General features: G+C 37.2%; 1 protein-coding gene across 7 annotated transcripts in view; it reads left to right on the top strand.

Annotated features, from left to right (window-relative positions):
* The window catches only part of EPHA6 (EPH receptor A6), a 498,846-nt gene that overhangs the window by 126,353 nt on the left and 344,571 nt on the right, over positions 1 to 27,922 (top strand). For all 7 annotated transcript variants that reach the window (XM_015297990.4, XM_015298005.4, XM_015297999.4 and 4 more), the window contains exon 3: positions 3,793 to 4,456. In XM_015297990.4, coding sequence (XP_015153476.2) covers positions 3,793 to 4,456 — 664 coding nt within the window. The remainder of the gene's footprint in view (positions 1 to 3,792; positions 4,457 to 27,922) is intronic.

The raw sequence follows: 27,922 nt of genomic DNA on the forward strand, positions 1-27,922 counted from the left end.
TAAAACTGCTGCCCTAGATTACATAGCTGCTGCTGGGATTGGTGGCTGAGATGAAAAACTCACTGTTAATTTACCAATCTATGTGACAACTTGTAGGAGAAGCCTTTTCCACTATATGTGAATTTATGTAGATATCAGTCCGTTATAAAATAAGCATTTTCAACTAGTTGATGTAACTACCCCTATTAACTGGAAAAACTCCTTATTGCACAGCTGGATATAAAAATAAAACACTGTAGTGAATCCTTCAGGCACAAATAGGGCTGCTGCTGAAGTGAGAATCTGCTTAGGCTGGTAGCTGGCAAAGGTTGTCACTGTTTTTAAGAAAGGCAAGAATGAAAGCAGGATCTTTAGGACTGACAGTCTCACTTTGGTGCCTGGCCTTGGTCAGCCATACCCTGGGGAGCATCAGGACCAGCACTGCCAGCTGGGCAGGAGGAGGGGTTTTCCTGCTCTCCTCTGCACTGCACGGCCTCCCTTTGACCACTGGGTCTATCTTCGTGCCACAATATAAGAAGGACAGAAAACTATCCAGTGTCCAAAAGAGGGCTGCGAAGATGGGGCAGGATCCGGAGGGCAAGGTGAGAGAGGAGCAGCTGAGGTCCGTGGTTTGTTCAGCGCAGAGAGAAGAGAAGATGAGGGGAGGCCTCATGGTGGCTGCAGCCCCTCATGAGGGGAGCGGAGGGGCAGCACTGAGCTCCGCTCTGTGTGACAGCAACAGGGCCTGAGGGAATGGCATGAAGCTGTGTCAGGGGAAGGGCAGCTGGGGGTTAGGGACAGGATCTGCACCAGAGGGCGGTGGGCATGGCTCCAAGCTGATGGAGACAATGCTCTCAGACATAGGGTTTGGACTTTGGGCAGTTAGCTGTGCAGAGCCCAGATCATGCTTTTGAGTTCCTTCCAAATTTGGATATTTGGTGGCTCAGTGATGCTGTGTATGGATACAAAGGTGCAGTATCCTTGTCTGTGTGATAGATATGGTAAACAAGATAGTGATAGAGACTTTTTTTGTTTTTAAAGTATCTTTACTGTCAAGATTTTAAGGCTTGGAGTATGTATTTTAAATAAATACTTTTTATTAGTCCTTTCTGGCTGTGGAATCTTAGTTCAAACTGTGTGCCATGTGCTTCGCAAAAGAGGAGAGGCCAGGCCTGTCAGAGTATGCAAGTTCCTTTTTCATTTCTCAAAGCCAAGGTTTACTTGGTATGTTATGTATTACTTGATACAGGGTATACTTTGATCATATCTCAAAATCCAATTTAGAAGCAATGGTTCAGAGATGAGTACTGTGGTAACTAGTCCCCCGTTGTGCAATTTTGACCAGATCTGAATTTGTTCTGATGTTGGTATGAGTTCTGATCTAATTTGTCCTTCCTGAACGCATGTTAGACTCATAGAGGTCATAAGACCTAGCAATATAAGAATCTCTTAAGAGGTAACAGGCAGCCAATGGCCAGTACCTGACCAGCAGTCATTTTTGAAAGTATGTTTCATGGGTTTTAAAATAGGACCTTGAGGCTAGGTTATTACTTGTGTTGTGATAGGTAGAGAAAAAGAAAATCTCAAAAGTTATAGTCTGTAAAGACCTTGACTTTTGTTGAGAGCTTATTGTTCTGGGTAGTTCCCGAATGCACGCTGCAGTGATCAGAAATCTAACTTTTCAGGTCATATCTGGCTCTGTTTGGAATTCCATTTCCACTTGAATTCCAGCTGCCACGCTTTCAGTCTAATGAAACCACAGAGTATTTACTTTATTGCTACCTCCACTATGATGGATCAATCACTTTGCTCCTGCAGAAGGTGTAAATTCTCCACCCACATACATGCTTTGTTTCTGTGGAAGATATTGAAAATGAGGATGTTATACCCCCACTTTCATATAGGAACAAGTGGTGTTTCTGAATCTCAGAAAATAAAGCCAGCCAGTTTTCTACATATTTACAATTTCATGTGGGCCTTAAAATTCATCTGATGGCTGGGGATGTTTCTGAAAAAGAAGACCTTACCTCTTAATAATACGTTGCTTTTTCACAGAATAAGATCAAGTATTTTTTTTTCACCATGTGGGGGGGGAAAAAAAAAGATTATTTTTTTTTCTTAAAAATTTTAAACTGAACTCATATTTCCTACTTTGTTTCAATCTGAAAGGCCAAGGGCCAACCTTCCTAGTAATGCTGAGCTAAGTAGACATTATGAAAACTGTAGTGTTTCAGTAGTCAAAATGTATCATTACAAGTGTAACTTTGAAGTAAAACATGCTGATATTGTCTGTATTAAAGCAGAAAACTTTGCGGCTTGGAAGTATCGTTGGGCTAAAGATATCTGAATTCATGTTTGAATAACAATGTGCAAGGTCCTTTTCTTGCTATTGTACTCAGAATTGCATATTATGCATAATTTGAACATGGGCTTTGACATAGTATATATGTACACCTGAATATAATTAATATAACATTTTTAAATGCCGCATTATGGATTTAACCAAACTAACTGCAAAGACGAGGAAGTTGGTAAGAGCAAAAATACTACACAAACTTTTCAACTTTGAACTGCTGTCTCAATTTTAACCTTACGTTTCTTTTTACCAGGTAAATTATTTTAACTAAATGTGTATTCGTAAATAATCTGTTTCAAGCATGCCAAACTATGAACACAGATAGTATGTATTTTTGTGTTTCATAGTATTAAAACAACATAGTTTGGCACTTTTGGTAATATTTATTAACGAGCTTTTGGCTTATTGACTGTATCAGGTAATATCTAGAATGGCATAAGAGAACAGTGTATCCAGAAGGCTACACTAAAAATTGCTGGTCGAGTGCAGTACTTTTGGGTACAGAACTGCAACTAGTTCTGTGTTTTTGTAAGAAATAAATCAATATTTAATCCTATATTGATATTGTGAGTGCTTATTGAAAGCTGACTCAATGTTATTCAAATTAATTCGGAGTTGTTGGCAATCCCTTAGAGCAGCAGATTATGTAATGTTACATGTTCAATAATTCTTTCATATTTAGTACGTGGATGGCTTTTCATAGATGCATGTTTTCAATAGCCTCAGGGCATGGGTTCCCACCAGCATTTGAGAACAATTTAGTGATGTTGATGCAACACAACTTAAATAAAAATAATTCCTATTTCATCTTTAATTTATAAGACAGAAAACTTATAAGGATAAATAAATGATATGATGCCTGTGATAGTTTTATTTATTTAAGAAGAAATGAGTATAATACAGAGTTTACAGAGACAGAAATATCTCTTTTCTATACAATCAACTGTGTCTCCAATGATTGTGTAAACCAGGGCAACCTATACATGTACGTGAGACCCTCCAAACCAGAGCGACCTTGTCCCAGCTACTGATCTCTGCAGGAACTTTGTCTGTGGTGTGCATCTGAGTAATGGGAATATTTTTGAGGACTGTTGGACAACAGCCCACCAGCAGGCCAAATGGGACTGTTCTAGCAAATTTTTCAGCGTAGGTGATTGAACTGCAGGCTCAGGAATGTACTGAATAGAACTATGGCCAGTATTTCTGTCTTCTATTGAAGCCATGTTGATTAGAGACTTCTTTAATTCATAATTTTCAGAAATTCTACAATAAATTTGTTTTACTCTTCTGTAGGTGGTATCTGCTTCTAAATACTGATATTCCTCTAATCTCTACACAAGCAATTATTTTTTAATCCAGCCATGATTTCATATACTCACATTTATGTGTCTAGATTGGCTCTGTATATAGCAAAACTTAATTTTCCTTGGTTTTCAAACTGTCTGTTTTCTTTTCAGTGGGATGCCATAACTGAAATGGATGAACACAATCATCCCATTCATACCTATCAGGTATGTAATGTGATGGAACCAAACCAAAACAACTGGCTACGAACAAACTGGATTTCCCGTGATGCTGCACAGAAAATTTATGTGGAAATGAAGTTTACCCTGAGGGACTGCAACAGTATTCCATGGGTAGTGGGAACCTGCAAGGAAACTTTTAATCTCTACTACATGGAATCAGATGAGTCTCATGGATTAAAATTCAAGCCAAACCAGTACACTAAAATTGATACTATTGCGGCTGATGAGAGCTTTACTCAGATGGACTTGGGTGATCGCATTCTCAAACTCAACACGGAAGTTCGTGAGGTTGGGCCAATAAACAAGAAAGGATTTTATCTTGCATTTCAGGACATTGGAGCATGTATTGCTTTGGTCTCAGTCCGTGTTTATTACAAGAAGTGCCCTTTCACAGTCCGTAACTTGGCCATGTTTCCTGATACTATTCCAAGGGTTGATTCTTCCTCTTTGGTGGAAGTGCGGGGCTCCTGTGTGAAGAGTGCTGAGGAACGTGATACTCCAAAATTGTATTGTGGAGCAGATGGGGATTGGCTTGTGCCTCTTGGACGATGTATCTGCAGCGTTGGATATGAAGAACTGGATGGTTCCTGTCATGGTAAGAAAACTAAAAGTAGTTTTATGATATTATATGGACGTTAAATAGCCATATCATATTGAAAATATTTCATTGTGTTCTCAAGGAATACCTCTAAATGACCTTGATAATTCTGAATAAGTCATGACAGTAGGTTTCTAAGAAAGCATTTAGTTACTGAAGATGATTTTCATTTTGTTGAAGTTTTGATGCCTATAATGTGAATATGTGCAGAACAGCTGATTGCCTTGACTCCTTTTATAATGAGTGCAGATAAGTGAGCACGTTGGAGCAGATTGCTCTGACCTGTTTTAGATGCATATCTCAGGATGAGATGAGCAATGGTGAAAATTATCCCCTTTTTCTCTATATTCCTAAGAAGGGAAATCTACTCAGTTAACTCAGACTTAAGTATTTCCTGTAGGTGCACAAAGACAGAAGTATCCACTTGAAGAGATAACGTGATAACCTGTGCTTTTTTAAAAAGGAAGATTTTAATGCTTCTGTGAATAATTAGTAATAGAGAGTCCACAACTTGAGTTCAATTAGAGAAGTTTTAGTCTCTGTTCAAACTTAAAGCAAAAAAGTTTAAAAATGGTCAAAATCAATTCATTGTATTGTGCCATGCTCTCTATATCTAGTACCTGTGTTACACAACAACTAGTTTAAAAATACTACAAGCCAAACTGTTTAGAAGTGTCAGTGCATTGGAGCTAGTTGCAAATGATTTTTGTCACTTTCTTGTATCTTATAAGCTCTCTGTCTTAGAATAACTGTACTCTCTTCAAGAATTTTGGAGACCACACCGAGTGCGGGTGTATTTAGAACAGCATAACACTACACCTTGTCAGTGTGACAGAGAACTAAGGATATTTCAAATCAAGGTAGCAATTTGAAAGTTATTGCAGAAGGAAATGTATTTTCTTCTCAGCCCCTTATATTGATAAATTGGACAGAGAGCGTGTGCAGAAGCAAAATGCACGCCTTCAACAGAATCCAAATGTTATGCTTCATTAAACTCCTCTTTGTCGCTCTTGAAATATTGTGGTTGTCAAAATCTGCTAACTGGACTTAATGCACAAATAGAAAATTCAGATGACTTGACTGCTGTGCTGTTTATATTGAGAATTTCTTAAATTTTCTATGTCTCATGCTATGCTTGAGTAGCCTAAATCTGTGAGCTTCTATGGAGTCAATCTGAGGCTGATATTTATTGAGAGTGTGCATGTTGAGACTTACTGTCCACCTGGAGGCCTTCTAGGCAATACTTCTTGGATGGTGCTTAATTGTTAAAGGCATGTGTCTTTTCATATAGTGAAGCTGTGTGGTAGCTAGTTGTTAGCTTCAAAAAGAGTGCACTAAAGAACATCTTGTTTCTCTAAATTTTGTTTTTCACCTATACGTAAGTTTCGCATGGACTTCAGAGTAAGTCTAGCGTTGACTTCTAGAGAGTACCTCAGTAGCCACTGAGATGTTCATCTTCTTTTGTTCAATTTTGCTTTGTAGCAAAATGGAAGAAAAAAGATCCATGTCCATAAATTACACAGATGAGGTTGCTGTTGTCCAAATACTTTAATGGAGAGGTACTCGTATTAGTATTTGGCAAGCTGTAGGCAACCTTGAGTGATAAAGAGTATTAAAATCATATTATACATTGGAATGAGAAAATGAGATCTGCTTACTTTTTGTTGTCTGATCCTGCTGACATTAATTATCAAAATATACTTATTGTGAAGATACACTTTTGCCATTACTAGAAGCAAATATAATTTTCTGCATAAGGTCAAGAGGTTTCCCTTTTAATGGGATAAGGATTTTCTTCAATACATTTGTACTCAATCATCGCTCTAAAACTTTACAGAAACAATAAAACCAGCAACCAAAACCCACGCAAACTGCTAGGAAATGATTCTTCTGTGCATTGACTCAAATTATTTATTCAATTGACAGCTCAGTCTGTTACTGAATGGATACCTTTTAAATTAAATGGGATGTGTGAAGCCTCGAGTGTTCATATATTCTTAGCTTTTTGTCCCAAGAGCAATAGATAAATGTTTTAGAAGATGATAATCTAACAGAGCTTCCATATGTGTTCTGAAATCATTTTCACAGCTGTCTGATACTTTCCTCTCAGTTATCTTCATAGTATTTTAATTTTAGTACTACTTTTCCTGACAGCTTCTCAGAGTATGTTTGTCTTATCTCTTGATAAATGCCATGCTAAAGGCAAAACAGTGGGACAAGCCCTACTTTCAAAATGAGCAGCTATTTAATTTTATTAGCGCCCACTCTATAGCTCTATTACGCAAACAAAATCTTAGTCAGGTTGCTGTCAAGATGACCATGTTTCCCTTTGTGCCAAAGCTAATAGTGGAGATGTATGCTTGAGTGGCTGGGAATGTTTTTCTGCCATGTGAATGTCTGAGTATTGTGAAGTGAACTGAGTTCACCTGCTAAGCTGACAGCAGTCTTCCATCCAGCTCTAATGGCCTACTTTGAGACTTTTGCTTCTAGGCTGAGGCAGGAATCAGATCTTAGAGTTAAAAAGATACATCACCAGTCAATAATTCCTAATTGCAAATTAAAGACCCTAAATTACAACTTAAAGCACTTGGATGTTACTAATTTTCTATGGGGGAGGGGAGTTAAATTTACACTTGTTTTCATGGAAATATAAAGAAGGGGCAAAACCCCAATCACTGCATCTATTTAGTTATGATGATTGTGTGAATGCATTTTCTATATTTGGAGTCTCCCTGAACCCTTTTATCCCTCCCATTACTGTTACAAATCTGAGACTTGAAAGTTCTTGATGCCATTCAGTCATTGCTTTTCATAGGCATTCTCTGTGACATACTGAGTGTATTGGAAATGAAAGTGAGAATTACAGCCTTCAGATCAGAACTAATCTAAACTGATGGCCACTGTTATTCTTCTGCATGACAATAGCTTGCAAAATAAATATTTTGAAATGTCTTCTGGCTAGTAATTGGGTGGTGGGCAGTATACAGATTGATATTTGAATATGTTTCCTATTTTTGATTTGAGTCAAACTTTCAATTATTCATTAGTGAAGGGCTGTATGAGGAACAGTAAGTTATTTATGATAAGTATGGCTTATTAGTCACAGAATTTAAAATACATATCTGCTTTGATACTTGTGGAGATAAACACTGTATATTCAGGAATTACTGCAAGATGTTACAACTTCAGTTGTTTCAACGTATTTTGGTTTTGTATGCATCCCTCTTTGCCTGTGAAGCTATCAGTGCTCCCGATCCTTTGTTTGCTTTCAAAAGCACATTGTAGTGTGACAGCATCTTGAGGAGAATTGATACTTTGATTAAAATATGTGAATTTATTAAATGCTACCTGAATAGTTATAGAATTCAGAGACAATAGAGAATTTTTTGTTGATTTAGGTGCTATCTTGCTTTGCTGAAGTTGATGGGGGGGGGGGGGGGGGGGGGGAAATTCCCATTGACTGCAATAGGCTCACAGTTATTCACAGGTTGCGTGCATTTCTTAATTATATCACCTGGAAAAAGCAAATCTCCAATGAACTGATTGTGTAAACAAACTATCCCTCTTTGATCTGAATCTGCTTTCAAGATTTTTCTTCTCCAAATCATGTAAGTGAAATAGCAGCAAAATATTCTTGTATTTCATTAAGCATTAATAAATGAGTTGGCTTCAGTAATTTGGCAATAGTAATCACATACAGCTCCAATATGTTTGCTAATCACTGATACCAGCCTCGTTCACTAGTGGAGAGGTGGTCATTGCATTAAAGGAGGAGATGCTACACAGGCTTCTCATAAACATAATTAAAAGTAGCGATGTGGTATCTGCTCTGAATTTCAATTCCAGGCAAAGGTCATCCTGAATTTAACAACTGCAGAGTATGCGCAGGCAGTATCAGGCGTGGTGGTTTTGTTTTTGCAGTTACTTTTTGTTTGGCTTGAAATCCAAAAAAAAAAAAAAAGAAATCCTGGCAAGGAACAAGGGGTTACTTTTAGATTGTGAGCTAAGGAAAAATAAGATGACAGTGGATTTTGTTGATTGATAAAGGAGTAAGAGTGAACTTGACAGGAAGCTGTAGTGCAAGAAAGATAACTGGATGATCTGGAAAACAAAGCAAGCATGTCATTCTCACATTTAAAATGGTTTTAATGAAATTGGTTATGTGACAATTCTCAGAATAAATTCTTTTGGTCCCTGTAAAGTATATTCTGTTAGAGTATTTGCTGCTTATGTGAGTTCTGCTTGCGTTAGTTACGCCACGTAAACTTGTCCAGAGCAGATCTTTTTGGCTTAATATAGTAACAATTGGTTAACAGTGAAGTTTGACTCTTTAATGATTACCAAAAATTATCTGTTTTAATTGAGGTTTGCAATTAATTACAGATAAAAATTTGAAAAAATATATAGCAATTATGATTATATCAATTATGATTATATCAATTTTAGACTCTCAGCCTATCAGATGCAATCCAGAAGTGTATTTTAACTTCAGGAAGTTGATTTTTCTTGAGGAGTATTTTCAGGAGCTGTTCTGTGTCATGTGTTCCCCCCATCCTCTTCCCCAACATTTCCTAGGGACACTAATGCACCAAAAACATGGAACATTTGTATCAAACAAATAGAATTGAACAAATACTTCTTCCTTTTATTCATTACTCAAAACTGTGGTAATGTTTCTGTGTTTGGGTTTCTGTCTTGGCAGCCTTTCTTTATTCTGTTAGTCTGGTCTGATTAGAAGGTATTTTCATTTTATAAGTATGGACCAGCCCTATCCTCCATGAACCTATGACATGTCCTTGTTACTGGTGAGTGTTGTGCCAATCAGGAAGTCACTTTATAAACCCAAGTGAGCTATTCTGTGGTTTTAATTACCAGATTTCCATACAAGTTTACTATATGGTCATGCTTTAGTTACTTGATTAATGCTGTGAGGAGCAAAATGCATGGGCAGTGAAATGGCAGGATTCCTGATAGTTACAGAGAAGCAATGTAGTGTTTTTTATTCTGCTTATTTTTTTATTTTATTTTTGAGACTTAAATCTCTGCCAGCCCTTGGGCATTGCAGTAAAGTGAAACTGAGGGAAAAACTCTTGGCCTACAAAAGAGGGACAAAATAGGATTAAATTGGAAGAATTCAGTGTCTTTTTAAGAGAAAATCCTTCAACTGTAGTAGTCGGAGTTCTTTCTGTGGCAGAAGTGGGATACTACCTGCTGCAGCACACCAGAAATTCCTGACAATGAAGGGTGCAACTCACTGCCAGCTGTTTCCCATAGCTGTGGGTGAGAGTTTGTCAGGGAGGCTGTATGTGTGAAGGGCTGTGGCTTTTCTTACTTATCATGAAGTGAGATGGCTGCAGAATGTCCAGGGACTCCCTACCTCTAGGTGGCTGCATGGAGTGATACAGCATGTCTCACACTGCCACAGGACACTTTCTTGTGGATGTATTTGCTTCAAGTATTAAGTGTGTTATTTCTTTTAAAATAGATAGGCAAGAGAAGATACTGACAATACAAGACTACAAATAGTGATTGAAACCTCCTTTTGCTGTAGTCTGCATGTGCTGCAAATGGTGCAGAAAGCCAGTGGCAATTTGTGAAGGTGCAAGAGGGGGAGGTAGGTTGGAGCGTGTGGAGAGGTAATGGCAGAGTTAACCTGATCATTCATTCTAATGTTTTTCATGTCTGGTGATCACTTCAACATTAACTCCATGGTTATTCTTCGCTATCTTTTTTTTCCCTCTGCAGTGTTACACAATACATTACACAACGTGTTTTTGTTTAGGAGATGTCTCCAGTGGCATCCCAGAGAACAGAGGGGGTGGCACTGCCAAATTCATGGAATTCTTCCCTATTCTTGGTGTCAAAGACAACTATTTCATATTGCAGATACCACACTGGTATCTTCTCCATAATTAATATAAATGTTGTTGTTGTTTTAACAGTACTTGTAACTTACTGTGCATTTCCAAAACTTTCTAAGCAGTTGGATTGTTTTTTAAAGCAGACATTTACTGAAATTTTTAGCAAATTCCTGTATATGCAAGTGCTCTGGAAGAAGGTCATATTTCTGGTTTTTTTTTATTACTCTTAAGAAATAATGGGTTACTTTACATAATTCATGTGAGTCTCAATGACGTGATTTAACTGAAAACAGTGGAAGTACTCTAGACCTTAGTGATTATTAGGGAGTACATGTTTTTCACTGAAAAATGTGCTCTCTTGCCTGTACTACGCTACATGTTTTAACTTGAATTCTGAATGTGGATAAATTTCATTGCTATTTGAAATTTTTAAAATACAGTTTTTAGGCTGAACCACTAAATAGAGAGTTTCTAATATAATACAGGAGCGTGCTTGAAAAAGAAAAATTGGGACTTGTGGATAATAGCAACACAGTAGGCAACAGTACAGAAAAGTAGTTGATAATGATTTGTTCGAAGCTTCTGTATATGTTCAACCACAAATGACTGCTAGTATACTGCCAAAAATTTCACCTGATCTAAACTCAAGCCATATACATTAGGAAAAGAAGCACATATTTATGGTAGTTCTTCAACATCTTAATCAGAGTGACTTAGACTGTGGGATTGAATGTATCCTCAGGAAGTTTGCTAATGACAGTAACTTGAGTGGTGCAGTCAATACAGTAGAAGGAAGGAGTGCCATTCAGAGGGACCTGGACAGGCTTAAAAAGTGGACCCGTGAGAACCTAATGAAGGTTCAACAAGGCCAAGTGTAAGGTGTTCTGCTTGGGTCAGTGCAATCCCAGATGTGAGTACAGGCTGGGAGACGAACCCCTTGAGAGCAGCTCTGTAGAGAAGGACTTGGGGGTCCTGATGGACAAAAAGCTGAACGTGAGCCAGCAGTGTGCTTTTGCAGCCCAGAAGGCTAACTGTATACTGGGCTGCATCAGAAGAGGAGTATCCAGCAGGAAGAAGGGAGGTGATTGTCCCACCCCTACTCGGCTCTTGTGAGGCCCCATCTGGAGTACTGTGTCCAAGCTTGTGGACCCCAGCATAAGACGGATGTGGAGCTGTTGGCACAGGTCCAGAGGAGGCCATGAAGATCATCAAAGGGCTGGAGCACCTCTCCTGTGATGGTTGATGGAGTTTGGCTTGTTTAGCTTGGAAAAGAGAAGGTTCCTTGGAGACCTCATTGCAGTCTTCCAGTACTTGAAAGGAGCTTATAGCCAGAAGGGTGACTGACTTTTTATGCAGGTAGATATTGATAGGACAAGGGGAAATGGATTTAAACTAAAAGAAGGGAGGTTTAAGCTAGGTGTTAGGAAGAAATTCTTCATTCAGAGGATGGGAGACACCGGGACAGGCTACCCAGAGAAGTTGTCGATGCCTCATTCCTGGAAGTGTTCAAGGCCAGGCTTGATGGTTTCCTGGGCAATCTGATCCTAGTAGCTGGCCACCCTACCCACAGCACTGGGGTTGGAACTTGAGGATCTTTGAGGTCCCTTCCAACCCAAGCCATTCAGCGATTCTATGATACATGATTTGACATTAGCAGTGGTCCACTTTATACTATATATACTTAGTGTGCTATAGCATACTATGATTATTTGTTCTTGCTGTGCTGAAAGTAGTAGAACAGCGATGATTGCATGCAAAGTTCTAGTAGTACTGCAAACAAACTGTTTTTCTTGATTTTTCTACAATATACATATAAATGCATACAATTCTATTCATATATTTTTCAACTGTGTATAGAACAAACATGTTTTAAAGTTGTTGCCTGACTTTTTTTTTTTGAAGCTTGAAGTGAAGATTTCTCAAGTGGTTTTGATGTGATTTTTTTTTTTTTTTTTTTTTCCCCCCCTCTTTATCAAACCTGTGTGACAGCTCTCCTGACTGCACTGCAGGATGAATATAGGGCCATCTCGGTATGGTGACACAGGCAATGATCTCAGTTTTGGTTCCCAGGCTCTTGTTCTATAGGTGCAAATGGGCAATGTGAGCAGTCAGGGTGCCAGAGCAGGAAACAAGGACAGGGTTTGTATGTGTCACTCACTTTTTTTTTTTTACATCTATGTGCAGATTAAGTTCCATATATAAAAGGCGGTTTTCCAGCAATAACTGTTCAGTCATAATAGAATGATGACTAGTCAAATCTTATAGTGAACTTACCTGTGCTAAAATAGGTATTTCATGACATCTACTATTAAGAAAATCCAAAAGGTTTATTCATCAGAAGCCAACAGGTGGGCATGCCACTGTGCAAGTAAAATGGGAGTAGCAGGAAGACAGAAGTTGCAGGCTGTGGTGTGGCTAAAGGTGATGAATGTAGGCACTAACTCTGAATTTCTGTCCAATTATTCTCATTGTGATGGGATTTGCCCTTGAGATGTATGTTGTGTACTAGAGACTAACAAAGCCAGTACCTCTTAGCTGTTGGGTAATAGAAACTCTTCTTCCTTGCCACATATTTTCTTTCTTCTGGGAGTCACTGGCTAAAGCTTGAGCTCAACCGTCTAAGGATAATTTGACTTGGAAAATGTTCATTGTACTTTACACATGATCAACTTCAACTGTTTCAACAGTCAAATACTTTGAATGTTGGTGGGTTTTGCTTGAATGGAAACCACGGCCTGCTGTATTTAATGTCTGTGAATGTTCGGTGTTGGTTGCTATCCTGTTACACCTGAAACTTTCCTCCAGCTAGAGAAGTGTGATGGGGGATGTGTTACAGCTGAGAATGTTCTTTATTACTTAGCTTTCTATAGTGGCTTAAAAATTTACATCTGAATAACTTCTGAAGAGATTTTCTGTGGCAAGTACATTGAAGAAAGTATAAAATATAATTATTTAGTTACTGAAAAAAATCTTAAAAAAAAAAAAAAAAAAAGTTGCTGATATTGCCTTGTGGTAGGCATTGAATTTGGGCACCCACAGTGAATGCTGCAGAAGAGAAATGTGTTTTGAGGAAGTTGTGATTTGTAATCTTGGTCACTAATCAGGCAAATGAACACTGTGTGCTTCAATGTAATAACTGTTCAGGGTTTCCATAGGAATATACTGTAGAGAGGTAATAGTTACAGCATAATAAGGATTTGTTGTATTTGTCTGTTTGTCTTTATGGAAATAGTGTTCCTAGAATTTTTATACATCATTGACTTTTGTGGTAGTGCTCTAAGTAGTTAAAATAAAGATAAGCTGAGAAAAAACTGGAGACCAAAAGATCGGTGCTTTCACTCTACAATAAGCTATGGATATTTTTTAATGTAACGATTAGAAATTTCACTTAAATCTACATAATCTTAAGATTTACTGTATGTGTAGAGAGAATTCTGCCACAAATTCTCATAAAACTAAATTAATTTCTAGAATAAGGAATTTTCTAATGTTGTTGCTGAGCACAACTACTTAAAGCTTATAAGAAAGAAATAAAACATTTTAGAGTGTTATTATGTAGATCGTGTACCTATGAGAACTCAGGAAGTTGAGCTCTGAAATCTGAAGATTATCACCTCTACTTCCTCTGAAGCAGGTTATTAATGAGTAAAATATTTACAAATAAACCATAAAACACATTCTGTAATGGAGCTGTTCCTGATGAGGTTACCCATTTCTTTATTCACTCAGTTATTATAGCATTTATACTGAGAAATGTAACTTGAAAAGCAATCAGTGAGGGATTTCCTCTTGTGTAATTTAGCTAGGGAGTCATAAGTGGGAGTAAAGTAACTGCGCACAATTATTTCTGATGGAAAGTTGGTCTTGAACGTGCACACACACACACACAAATGTATACACTTGTATATGTAAACAAACTTTATTTGCTTTTCATAACTCAGGGCATACAAGTGAGATGAGACTGGCTTTAGCTGACTAATTTCTTCCCGAAGTTTAAGTTTGAAAATAGTATAAAAAGTTTGTTTCATACAGAACTATTGAAATTCATTCTATGTCAAAGACTAAATTAGTTTTCGAGGCCATTTTGTATTTAAAAGTTTCTCAGAAATCACAGCTCCCAAAATTTGACAAGTTAGAGGCATCATTTGAGCCAAAGCAGACAGGAGGCTACTCACAAACTTAAGCTCTTGCTTAATTAAGTTAAAATAATGAATAAAAAACTAAAACAACAACAAAAACTGTGGTTATTGTTTTTTTTTTTCTCATTAGTATTTTTTCATTGATCTACTTTATAGAATATTCTACTTGTTAATCTGTGCCACATTGCATATCTGCGTGCTCTGAACAAATACAATCCTGCTATTACCGATACTTCTGATATGCACTGTTAGTCTTAGCTTTCCAGAATCAATCTTGCTGGTGTTTATGTAAATATTTTCAAGCTTCTGTATATCTCAAATTCTCGTGTTTATCCCAGCTCTCATCTTGCATAATTTAGATGCATTCAAATCTTGTTTAGTTATTCAAAAGACACATGCGAGACATCTTGTACAGTTCTGTGAGATATCATAAATCTTCTGAGAGTAGAGGTTGACTTCAAGTCAGAAAAAGCTCTCTATTTGCAGTTTTATTTTGATACAGAAAGAGTGACATGTATCTAAGTAGTTGATTTGCTAGGAAGCGCTTTGGAGATTCTGGTGAGAAGTTTCTTTCTGTATATCTTAAAGATCTTTCTCCTTATGAGCAAGTCACTAGCAAAAAAAATTTCTGAAGTTTTTCTATGGAAGAATTGCTTCCAAAGATAAATGAAGCAAAATAAGTAGTCTACGTGTTGTCTAAGATGCTTTCAGGCAAAAAGATCGCATCTGATTGAGTGCATTCATCTGCATTCTTCCCCCTTATATTTGTGCTTTCCTCTTTGTGATTTTGTTAGGTTTGTTAGTCTTTCTACTACTCATGCCTTACTTTCCAGTTGCTTTTATCTTAAAAAAAAAAAAAAAAAAAAAAAAACAAAAAAAAAACTTTAATGTTTTGTGCTGATAATTGCGTGCCAAGGATTTCTGTTTGTGCATGGGAAATAGTTATCTGTTGCTTTAGGAGCCTGCAAGTTTATACTTTCAAGAAAAGATTTTAGTCTTCAGAATAGTTTGACTTGTAAAAAAATAATAATAATAATAAGATTGACTGATTATACTGCTTTTCACTCAGAGGGTGGTGACACACTGGAACAGGTTGCCCAAGGAGGTTGTGGATGCCCCATCCCTGGAGGCATTCAAGGCCAGGCTGGGTGTGGCTCTGGGCAGCCTGCTCTGGTGGTTGGCGGCCCTGCACGTAGCAGGGGGGTTGAAACTACATGATCATAGAATCATAGAATTGCTCAGGTTGGAAAAGACCTTAAAGATCATAAAGTTCAACCACAACCTAACATACTACCCTAACAACCTTCTACTAAATCATGTCCCTCAGCACCACATCCAAACAATTTTTAAACACATTCAGGGATGGTGACTCAACCACCTCCCTGGGGAGCCTATTCCAGTGCTTAACAGCCCTTTCTGTAAAGAAGTTTTTTCTGATATCCAACCTAAACTTACCCTGGCACAACTTGAGGCCATTTGAATTCCAGCTGTGAAGGAGGTCTGTAGAGTCTTAGAGGAGCTTTGGTTTTTCAAGTGCTTGCAGCAGGGATTTGGGAAAAAATTGTCTACACAAACTGAAGCTTATTCTCATTGGTTGCCAAATATTGCCTTTTCCCAAAGGTTTATGCAAAGTTTAGAAGTTGTTATAATATGGATTGTAATTATTGCTGTTACAGCTGGTAGCTTGTATCAGTTTTTTAACCATGACTTGAATTAATATACCTTGACATTCATTTCGTTGCTGTGACAAGTGACAGCTCTCTTTTTGCCTTCAGAGCCAGCCCAACCTACTGCTGCCACAGCCCCTATAGTCCCTCTTAGAGGGGAGATGCCTCCCAGGTATCTCATCTCCCAGAGCTCCTTCCTTCGGGCACTGGCTGCTGTTTGCTACTCCCAGAGCTTCCTCTCTGGCTGCTCCCGGGAAGTTGGCCTCAGTTGTGATGTTCTGATTGTTACTTGATATTCAGCTGTTGTGTGTGCAGTTCGGCTCTTATAATTGAAGAGGGAATACATTCATATATATATTTGGTGTGTGTGTGATTAGAGGACATCTAAAGATTTAAATTTAAAGATGATGTACTTTCTGATGAATCTCAACACTAACAAGGTCCAGTAGTGTTTTAGTTCACACTCTGGAAGTTCTTTCCTTGAAGACTGTTTTTTCTTAATTTTATTTTTAGCAGTTCCATCAAATCACAGGAGAATATTCTGCAGAATCTTGCATTGGCAAGAGTCAGTCAACTTGCTGATGGTGGTCCTTTAAGCACTAATGCCTATGAATAATCACTCTAGCCTGTGAAGTAAATATCTCAGTAAAGGAAGGTGGTCCTGGGGAACCAACTTACTGCAGCAAGCTTCTGTTCTTCTAGGCATATGTCCGCTAACGGTAGAATAAATTATGTAAAGCAGGTCTCATACCTACTAGCAAAACATCTAACAGAGCCAAGGACTGCACTTGAAATGTGTCTCTTTAAAGAAGCATTGCTTCAAAGGGATAATGATCAAAGCATGAATAAATTCCCAAAGGACATGGAAATCTATGCATAGAGAGATTATACTCCAAATGCTAACAATGAATGTTCAGTTATTTGGTATCTGGTTATTATATAATAATAGTTATGTATGTGAAACATCTTAATTTTGCTGTGACAGCTTGACTGTATTCCCAGATGTTAAATATTTCAAAGCTTATCTTACATATATTCATAAACAAGATGAAAGTGTTAATTCTAATTAAAATGATACACAGTTCAGTAGCAGCCTTAATAAAGTCCCTATGGAACAATAAATTTAATAGCAATATTTCTCTGCTGCGGAGTCAAAATATAAATTTCAATTTTAGTATAAACTGGTCATCATGTGAAAAACTGAGTAGTCAGGACTGGAAATGATTTTTTGCTTTTTTCTGACATCCTTCGAATATGGATAGTATTTTGAACAGCAGTGTCTGTATTGGCAGTTAATGTAAGAAACTGGAAAGACAAAAACCACTTTTAATTTTAATTTTAAATGCGGTTTTAATTGCAAAAATGTCAGTGTTGACTCACTGGGATATCAGACTTGACAGTGTTTGAAAGTGTTTTTTACTTAAGTAACTCCCAACCTTGTAGAACTAAAAGTATTACTTCTAAGGCATAGCAAACAATGATAAAATCTGCTGGATATTTACAGTTAGAAAAGGAATTATATATAACAACTAAAAGGATTTTCTTTCAGGGGAAGCCTTTGAAACTGTTATCTGTGTTCCTGATTTATGGACTTTCCTAATCCTTAGGAATAAATTAGGTCAACCTGAAAGAAATGAAGGTGCAGTAGCTCTAAAACAACCTATCGATTTTTGACCAAATCACTGTCTGTGGTAATTTTTACAGTTGCCTGCATGCAAAAAAAAAAAAAAAAAAAAAAAAAGCCTACAGTGTAGTTGCTAGAGAAGCAGTGTTGGTGATTGTTATTTGTTCGGACCACGTTGTCTTTACCTAAATGTTAATAGCATCAGCAGAACAGTTTAACCTGAAAATCAGCTTGCTCAAGGACAGGAGCACAATGAAACTTCTCTTTTACTTCAGGAATGAGTAGCAGTAATATTGAAGATATTCCTGTAGTGTTTACTCTCAGCTTTGACTTTGAGAATGCTAGTTCTACATTTCCTTATATATTCTCTAAGATCTTCTTGCACTTATTCTGCTTTACCTTTCCAGAGAATGCTTTCTGGATTGTTGTTGTTTGTTTCATGTTTTTAATTTAAAAGAATAGAACAGGGATGAAAAAGATTGGCCTTAAGGAACAAATAAATGATTAGGGTAGCTGTAATTACTGAGAAAACTCTCAGTAATAATAGCTCCCTGTGTCAAAAGCAGCTAGCAACAGAGAAATCCATGCCCTCAGTTCTGCTATGAACAACTAGATGTGGCAGGGACCCTGAAAAAGAGATAACTTAAGAAAAATCTTTAAGTTTTATTCTTATGCATTGCACCTTGAAGCTGGTGATGGATGGAGAGCTCTTTAAACAATAATTCAGTACTGTGCAATTCACTGAGTATGTTTAACGTAGTGGAAGTTAGTGGTACTCTTTAGATCTTTACCATCTTTCTCCAGTTACCTTGTTTCATACCCTATCAAAGTCTTCAACCAAGAGATAAAATTGTTGAATCACTGTTACATTTCTTAGAGTAATTCTTCTTGTTTCTGAAGTGTTACCTTACTGACGTACACTGAGCTTTATGGAACATACACTGTGCATCTAAACTCTGTACTGTGGCAGGGTGGAGAAGAGAGGAAATACTGTTCTCACATGTGCAAAAGAAATTAGATGCATTTGAAAACCATTCTTGCTTGCTTCCCTGTAGGGTTACAGCAAGCACTTTCATATTAGTGACTATTTATGAGGCTTTGTTAGCTTTATTGTTTTTACGGTCACAAACTTTTAAAGCGGTTTGGGTGAGGTTTTAAAGTAATGTTAATGTTTATAGCCACCTTGTCAGAAATGCACAATATTGCAGCGTGGGAGAGGCTGGTCTCTGCTGAATGGTTAATGGAGGCAGTTTGGCTCTAGCAGCTAGCAATTCAGAGCAGGAATTGAACGTAATGCTCTGTGACTCAAGTGGCATCTGCATTGACTAAAAAAAGGTGATTCTCAAAGCAAACCTTCTGAGGCTGAACTCTGTGTTTGTCTCTGTTGTTTCAGGGGTTATATAACATAATCACCAGTGTGCTGAAATAAGTAAAAAAAAAAAAAAAAAATGGAGTGAAGGAGTGAATGTATTTTATTTATTAGCAGCGTCCCTAAGATACTTCACTCTTCTTTCACACTTGGCATTTAAATATTGTCAAGATGTTGCATTTGAAAACATAATACTTCCCTCAGGAAAGTGTTGTGGCAGAACTTGCCCTAGTCAGTATTCATAATACATCTGCCAAGGAGTGTTTATCTCTCTTCTCCCTCAGGTTGCGATGCTTCTCTTCTGAGGGGATGTCTGCTGGTCAGTGTATTTCTCATTCTTTCAGAACAAGCATTTGCATATCAAAGGCCTGATATGAGTAAACATACTTTATACTTCCATCTGTCATTCTCTTCCCATTGAGACACAAAATAAGAACAGCGTAGCAAGCAAGAGGTTCATTTTTCATCCTCTAATTCTATACCATTTTGCTTTGAATTATGAGGATGTGTAGATAGTTTTCTCTAGCTGCTTCTTTGTATTAAGGTGTTTTGACTGAAGCTATCCTAAAAATAAAATCACTGCTGTTCAAATAAGTGGTTCTTCTGAAACAAAAAAGAGCACCTTCCTTTCTCATTACTTATCTCCATATTTTATAATATTTAAAGGAACAAAAGCAATAATTTCAGAATGTCCTCAGCCTTTCTTTCTTAATGAAACTCAACTACTATTAACTTTCAACCTGCAGATTTGATGCTTTTTAAATAATGGGCATAACGTCTTGATATCTAGCTAAATGAATGCAGGTTTTATTTTTCATTTCTTACTTTTTGGCAGTACAATATTTTCTTTTAATTTCAACAAATGAGTTGTCCTAGAAACTGTTATTAAGCGTGTATTAGAGACTGCAAGCAGAAATTGAGTTACTGTTAGTCTCAGTGTATGTGTTCTTGTAAATAAACTTTCTTGAAAGCTAAACTCATTCAGAGAACAGAAATGAGAACAGCTATGCGATCCACCTCTATATCCACCACAAACAACTCCGATCCCTAAATTTGACCACCGGCAATGCATTGCCTATGAGTAATGTATAGATCTGCTATTATGGACTTGCTTTTGAATAACTTTGAGTAAGCTAATCAAAAAGCCCCTTGCTGGTGATTCGTGGACAGAAATAACAACATTGTTTGTCTCATGAATTATATCTACTTTCATTGATTTATACTATTTGAAGCCAGCGATTAGATCGCTATGGAGAAAACGTAAGGATGCTGAGTTTGCGTAGAGCTTTTAGACTTTCTTCCAAGTAGATAGTTGATCTGGGACTGCAAAACACAACTCCAGTAGGTAGGAGAAAAAAGTTATTCCCAGCATCCTAAGCCTCTTTGTGTTTTTTCTTGTTGCACAATTTAAACAGGCAATGCCCTGGTGCTAGGAGGATCTCACTGGGCTGAGCAGCAGCACCATGAGGATTGCAATGAAACAGATGTTCCTCTAGGTATTAACAACTTTTGTGATGGTCTCTACAGGCTCAGCAGGGAAAAAGGTACTGGCCGTCTGCCTTCTCCCATTTCAGCATCTGTTTCCATGGAAGCAACATTTCTCCCTTTCAGCTTGTGTGGTACAATTTCCAGGATGAAAATATGGATTCATTGCTGAGTTTCTGTTCTTTTTCCTCTTTTCTTTATTTTTGAAGCTTTGCTATTTCTGAGTTGGCAGGAGCTCATTGTGTTGTGACCAAACGGAAGATCAGCTGTGCTTTCTTCTTATTGTGGTTTGAAACTAAATCTAAATTTACTACCGAATAGTTAAATCACCTTTGATAGAGAGGATGAGCTCTCAAACTCTTTGGGACAGGGCTCTCATATATTTTCACTTGTAGTTGTACTACGCTGAACCCAGCAGGGTGACTAATCTCAGCTGGGTTCCTTGAGCAGTATTTTAAAGCAATAAACTTCTAAGATATCTTCTCAGCAGCTAATACTAGACACAGTCATAAACCATGCTCTATTGTCCTTAAAGTCATTCCTTTGACAAAGGTTAGTGGGGAAGAAAAATTATCAACAAAATATCATCAAAATGTCCAGGCTACTACAACAAGAAACCCACACACAAAAGAAGGAAAACAGAGGCTCTGTTACGGATCTGTGGAGAAAACTGGAGTTCTCCTTTCCATCTTAATAAAGATTTCATTGGTTAAATTAAGGCCACAAAAAACACTGACTGCATAGCCTCAGTCATCAAACAGGTGTAGCTGAAGTAAATTCTCTAGTGCTGTGTGGGATGGGATGCAATCCAAAAAACTTTGTTATATCAGTTTTTTAGTTCTAGAACAACAATGCCTAAAATAAGTCACTAGTATGGCAAGAGCATCTACATACTGTAAGACATTTTGTTCCTTTGCTTCATTATTTACCTTGATGCTTTTTATACCTACACCAGTGGCAATACTGAAATAATCAGGGCAATGTCTGCAATTCCTGCAATTCCTTTCTCTGTCAGGGATTGGTTTGTAGAGCTGTCTTCTCGTGGGCCTGTGGAGATTGTGATAGGATTTTGGAACAGAGAAGGTTGTGAGGGAAAGGTCTCAAAGAGTAACTTCGTATACCTCCTAAGAGTGAAGCTTCTTTCATAATCAAACTTTTTGATTCTGGATGCTATAAACTGTGCATTGCTCTAAAGGCACATAAGTAATCCAGTGTCAAGATTGCTTTATATGTATATATATTTATAAATTAGGGCAGTAATATAAAATGGCTTCTGGTTCTTTCTAGAACTTGATAGAAGTTTTGAAGTACTAACTGATGGTGTCAGCATGATCTCAAGCATGAAAAGAAGGCAGGCAGATACACTCCCTACAAACCACAACTTATACATTATAATATCCTATTAATATTCAGATACTGTGAATTCCAATGACCTACACTGAAGGTGACTATGCATAGGGTGATTTATGACCCAAGTTTTCATCTGCAAGGAAAGTTTCCTAAGAAGCAGGAGATACAAAAATAAATAAAAAATAAAAGGCTGTTTGGGACACTGATGGTTTGTGAGTATTCAAGTTGCGTAAAAAATAAATCAAGGAGCCTGTGTTTTTACGAGGACGAATGGGTCTAGTAGCCTTTTGACAGAAGGTGGAGAAGAAAGCTTGGCTCACTCAGGGCAGTTGCCCTTTTCAGGGATAACTTGTGCATGTATTGTTTTTGTTTCTTGAGCTGCTCTTCGTCTTGGAAGCCATAAATGATGGTTTTTGGGAAACAGGAAATATGACAGATCCTACTTTCCAATTAACACTAAGAATGAGCGAACTGATTCCGATGCTCAGCCATCTGCTTATGCTTAATAGCGATAACTATTTTGGTCCAGTGGAGTTTATGATGTAATAAACAGCATTATAAAGATTCTACCTGTGACTTCATCATAAGGAGAACGTGGCTGTATCATCAGTATTTTTAAAATGTATATATTTTAGCAACGTTTGAATAAGCAATTCAAACTCAACTAAGCAGTTATTTTGAATTCTGAAGCATATATTCAAACATAATGATGGCAACTTTGGTTGTTGTGGTTGTTTTTTAAAAAGACTACCTGGGTTAAGTGGAAGAGATTTTAAATGGGAAATGCTTTGAAAAGTCTAAAAAAAAAAATGTATATACATATACACGTATACATATATATATATGATTTAGTGAAATAAAACCAGCATTTAAGACTTAATACATTTTTTTCACAAAACAGTTTAACATCTGGAAGGTGTTCAGAAATTGTTCTGATCAGAAAATCATGGTGACTGAAAAGCAGCAATGCAAAGTAGGACAGAAATGTCTAACCTGGGCTTCTATCTTTAGTTTTGCTGCAGGTGGCAGCAAAGCCAAGAAACATTAAGCAAACAGAGACATTGTCTCAAGTATTAATATTCTTTACTTCCTTACAGCAGATGAAAAACTGGTTTTCAGTGCTAGCTTACTAATTTTTATTTCAGTCTCTGCATAAAATAATTTCAGAACTATGGAAAATAAAGCACATTTCAGTAACATCCAATAGCATATAAATAGATACCGGCAAGATTGGCAGTGTATTTAAAACACGGTCTCTGAGTCAGAACGATGGGTTGTATTGTTTAAGTGAATCTTCTCAAATCCCTTTTGGTCATGGAAAACTCAAAATTTTTTTTTCCAATTCCATCATGGATTGTATTAAAATGTAGCGTTACTGGTGTTAAGGTGCAAGGTGAGATTTTGCAGAAACATTTCTGTATGCATCTCTATTTCAGAAGGGTAGCCCACTGAGACTCCGACAAGTCTGGAATCTTAATTAAAATAATTGCAAATATTTTCACATGAAAAAGTCTTTAGCAGTCTTACCACCTCTGTGAAATAGCATTGTAGCAATAAGTACAAAGGGTCTGTCTGAATTACTGTAACGCTGAAACGGTTCAAACTGATCTTAACCACTGTAGCTGATTTTTTTTTTTAACGTAAAATGTTAGCCCAGAGGTTAATGGAGGAAGATCATACAGCAGCTCCAGGAATCTAGGACTTTGCAAGGTCAACACTGTTGCGAAATTGGGCTTGAAAAGAAGGAACCTAAGCTGCTTGAATTTGTTTGGGCAGTTGCAGTGTCAGAAGTGAGAAGGCTTTCTGCTGAGAGTACATCAATTACGATATTGATTTAGCTAGCAGCTGAAGGAAAAGAGGATTGAGAATTTCTAATTTAACAAGAGGTTTGTTTGAGAAGAAAGACACATACTGCAAACAGTCCACTATTGGAGGAATTGTTATTTGTGTAGCATGATGGAGGAATGAGAACAAAAATTGAGAAGTCAGATGGTTTCTGTCTTTGGGAGTAAAATAGTGATATTCTTTAGAGATGTATGAAGTCTAAGAAAATAGATGATTCAAGAAGTTACACCCATTGCCATACTTTATTTTTCTGTTATGTTTATTAATCAAGTGCTCTAGTGATAGAACAGAAACATGATTTTTGAGGTGCTGTGCAAAAGTTCCCAAGAAAAGCTGGCAAGATGCTTCCATAAAAATACAATCAGCTTTAGTACAAACACACATGCAAATGCAAGGAAGCAACAGTATGTTGTTGGGCAATGCAGTCTATGGTCTTACTGAGAATTATCTTTAAAGAATAATAATAAAAATTGCAGGCTTTATAGAATAAGTGTAATGGAGTTTCTCATTGGGAATAATGAAATAACTTCTCAGATGTTTACTGAAAGGAGGGATGCACGGAAGCTCCCAAGTGGGAAAGTGGCTGGTTCATAATGAGGGTTGGCATCTGAAGCTGACCAGAGATGGCAGACTTGGCAGTAAGCTGAGGTAAGTACGCTTGGGTGGGCCAGGCACAGCTTTCATGTTGGTAAGGTGCTTACTCTTGATTTCATACTAGGGGTAGGCAAGGAGGGGAATAGAAGGAACAAAGGGGATGCAGGGGTATCCAGAGTGATCTTTGCAGCAGTATTCTGTGCAGTTGTGAGCAGAGCAAAATGTTTGCTAAGGCAAAAGAGAAAGAGTTGCGATAATTTGATCTTAATAAGTGAGAGTGATTGAGCAGATGTCTTGGGGAAATAGTAGGAAAACACAATAAGTCTGTTTGAAAAATCAAAGTTTGTTTGAAAAGAAATACTTCCTGGCCCTAAGAACTACCTAGCAATAAATTCTTCCCCCAAACACCCTAAAAGTGGTTATTGCTTAGTGCTAATTAAGTAGAGAGCAGAAAACTTGGATGTAGTGAATACAAATGCGAGTTTCCCTAAAGAAGAGGGGCTTGCTGCCCTACAAACATCGTATATAATGAAATGGGTATATTAAAATGTGTCCAAATATAGTTTCAAAGGAGGATGAATTTTCCTGCTTTTTTTTGCTTGCTAATACCGCTTTATTTTACTTTTTATTGCATATCATTGTTTAGTATTTTTTCTTATTTAGAGGCATGTTAAGGAGCATTTTGATGTTCAGAAAGTATGTTAAAAAACATTCCCCACTCACAGATAGATTATGTGTGTATGCTCTCCCACATACTGAGCTTACTTTTTTTTTCCAGAATGACTTTTATGTGATGCAGAAATGAATATCTCCACAGATGGACCATTCTTGTTCTTCCAGTATCTGAGAATAATTATCATAGCAATTAGATAAAGAGATTGTTCCATTTCCCATGGGATATGGTGCAATTTAGATTCGTCAAGTAGGAACAGACATGATTTTGAGTCCGAGGCATGAGGGTTCGGGTGTTTGTGGTTGTTTTTTTATGTAACTTCCAAATGTTTGTGAAACTTTTATCAAAGAATTTGTGTTGTTTAATGCTCACAGAACATATGCTTGTAGTCCTTAATACTTTCCAAATAACTCCAAGTGGTTGTTTTGTCTTAAACCTATTCATTTTAACAAATGTCTAGCAAATTTTAGAGATATTTCAGAGGTATGTAGAGGTACAGAGAAATTTTAGAGGTATTTTTAACATCTACAGATACTTAAAATTTTTGTAATGCCTTTTATTTTGCCTAATTCCCATTTAACTCGTCCCTTTTGGTCTAAATAAAGCTTCTAATTGTTTTCATACATGGTTTAAATTAAGGCTAAAAGGGAAATCTTCACAATTAATCTAGTAGAAATTATTGTAATTTAGAATAACTTTTTATTAGGTGTGCACATAGGAGGGTTGATTTCATTCCCCCAGAAATTTTCCTTAACTTTTCCAGTGTGATCAGTAGAGCAGTTCTGTATGGTTCTCGTTTGGATTGGGAGCACAATGGTCACAGACGTTACTTAAAAATAATGACCTAACATCAAAAATTTCAGTTCTACTGTGTGCCACTTGACCTTTTATTTGGGACGATACATTGTTCCAGGACTAATGTGCAGACTTTTAGGGATCTGATTATGATTTGTAGTCTGCTTCTATCTGCATGTGGTAAGAAAGTTTTGTTACTGTTTTTATTGGTTGATTTTAAATCTCAATATGTAAGTATTTTGTGGAATGCTCTATTTTGTGGTGTACTTTCCTTTTATGACCTTGGGCATTAATTTTTTCATCCTGCCCCTGCACAGCAATCATCTATGCAGCAATGAATTTAGTCAATATATTCTTAGTATGGATAAACCTTCTGCAGTGATTCTTGGGTGCCTAGTCTGTGTACTGCTGAAATCCAAGGAGATCTGTGCTCTCACAAGTGGCATTAGTGATACTGGGGCCTAAAAGATTCCTTTCTAACAGAGGATTTCTGTATGCTGTCCTTCATTTTTCTCGGAACAATCTGTAATGACATAAATCTAATCCCTTGAAAGAACACTGTTAAACTACCTAAGAGAGTTTGTACAGCACTACTTGCCTGATGTTTGCAGTCTAACTGTAAGTGATGCTACTGAATGTAGACTATCCTAGTCAAGTACATTTATTATATAAAATGACATTATAAGGCTCGGCAAAAATGCAAAGATCAGTGTTTGAAGACAGTGACACTGTACATAACAATAAGATAAAAAAAAAAAGCTAAAAATTGTCTAAGCATTTTGTACTGTTAGCAATCATCCAGTACTTCGCTTTCTTAAATCATTATAAAGAGACATTCCTGATGATTTGCATGGAAGTGGAATAAGTTTGCTTAATACAGAAAGCTTTAATTACCTCGTGCCGGCACAGGTGTGGTTCATACAGCACTATAACTTGGTTTTATGACAATACCTGTTAAATTGCAACCTTTGGTCCTCCTGAGCTTACCTAACCTATTGGTGTCATTCGTAGTACTAACCGAAAGGTTTTCAGGGCATAAATACTGGCACCAAAATCCTGGCATCTCCTGCTTTTTTTCACTGGCTATCAAAGCTAATGCAGTGTATCATCCAGGTATTGTTCAGTATCCCAAAGGAGGGCACAGCTGCTGCTCCACTTTGCATTTCTTCAGTAGAGCCAGAAAGAGGCTAACAGAGGCTGCCAAAATTTCCCTTTGGTCTCTGCATTCAAAAAGGCATCTTTGGTCACTTGACTAGTACGTAAAGCATACAGAAAGCACTACAGTGAAATCAGACAGTAAACTAAGAAGATGCTTACTAGTTTGAATTCATAGGATCAGTAAGACTAGACAAAATATTATTGGTGCTGGAAACATGTACATAGTGTAGATTTTTCCTTTGATAATTTTAAGAATTAAATTCCATTTGATTTAAGCCTGGCTGTAGTGATCCAGCTACATGCAGTTTTCTTTGCTGAGCTGTTGCTGGAGTGAGAAAAATTAATCCTAATTGTATTAGTTGGATCTTGTAGTAAGACAATATGATACTTTTTCACTTAATATAAGAAGAGTAAAGTAATTGTTTAGTCTGAAGAACGAGAAAGTATAATTGAATCAACTGCTTTTGAACATCTTGCAAATGTTTTGTTTCTCACTAGTGTTACACTTTCCAGCATTGCCATCTCTATTCTGTTAGTCTAAATGAGAAATGATTAGGGTTAAAATAGGAAGGGGGGGGGGGGGGGGGGGGGGGGGGGGGGAAGAAGAAATAAAACTTCTGCTAGCCAGATAGATGCATGGAAATTCAAAATGTACCAGGATCTTTGGGTTCTATTTTATACAGAATCGAGAAGATTCGCACTGTTTTTTCTGTGATGACATCACCTCCATCTTAACTTTTGATCTACTTTCATACATTGTGCCAAGTGTTTAATTCATTGAACAATTTTACTTTTTAAACAGTTATCAGCTGTCATGAGTTTGACTCTTAAACAGGCAGTGTGATATGTATGTTATCTATGTACTCTGCAGCTCTGACTTAGTTTGACATACTTTGACTTGTA

This window comes from Gallus gallus, chromosome 1, assembly GCF_016699485.2.
Source record: "Gallus gallus isolate bGalGal1 chromosome 1, bGalGal1.mat.broiler.GRCg7b, whole genome shotgun sequence".
In the NCBI taxonomy this organism is placed as follows: Eukaryota; Metazoa; Chordata; class Aves; order Galliformes; family Phasianidae; genus Gallus; species Gallus gallus.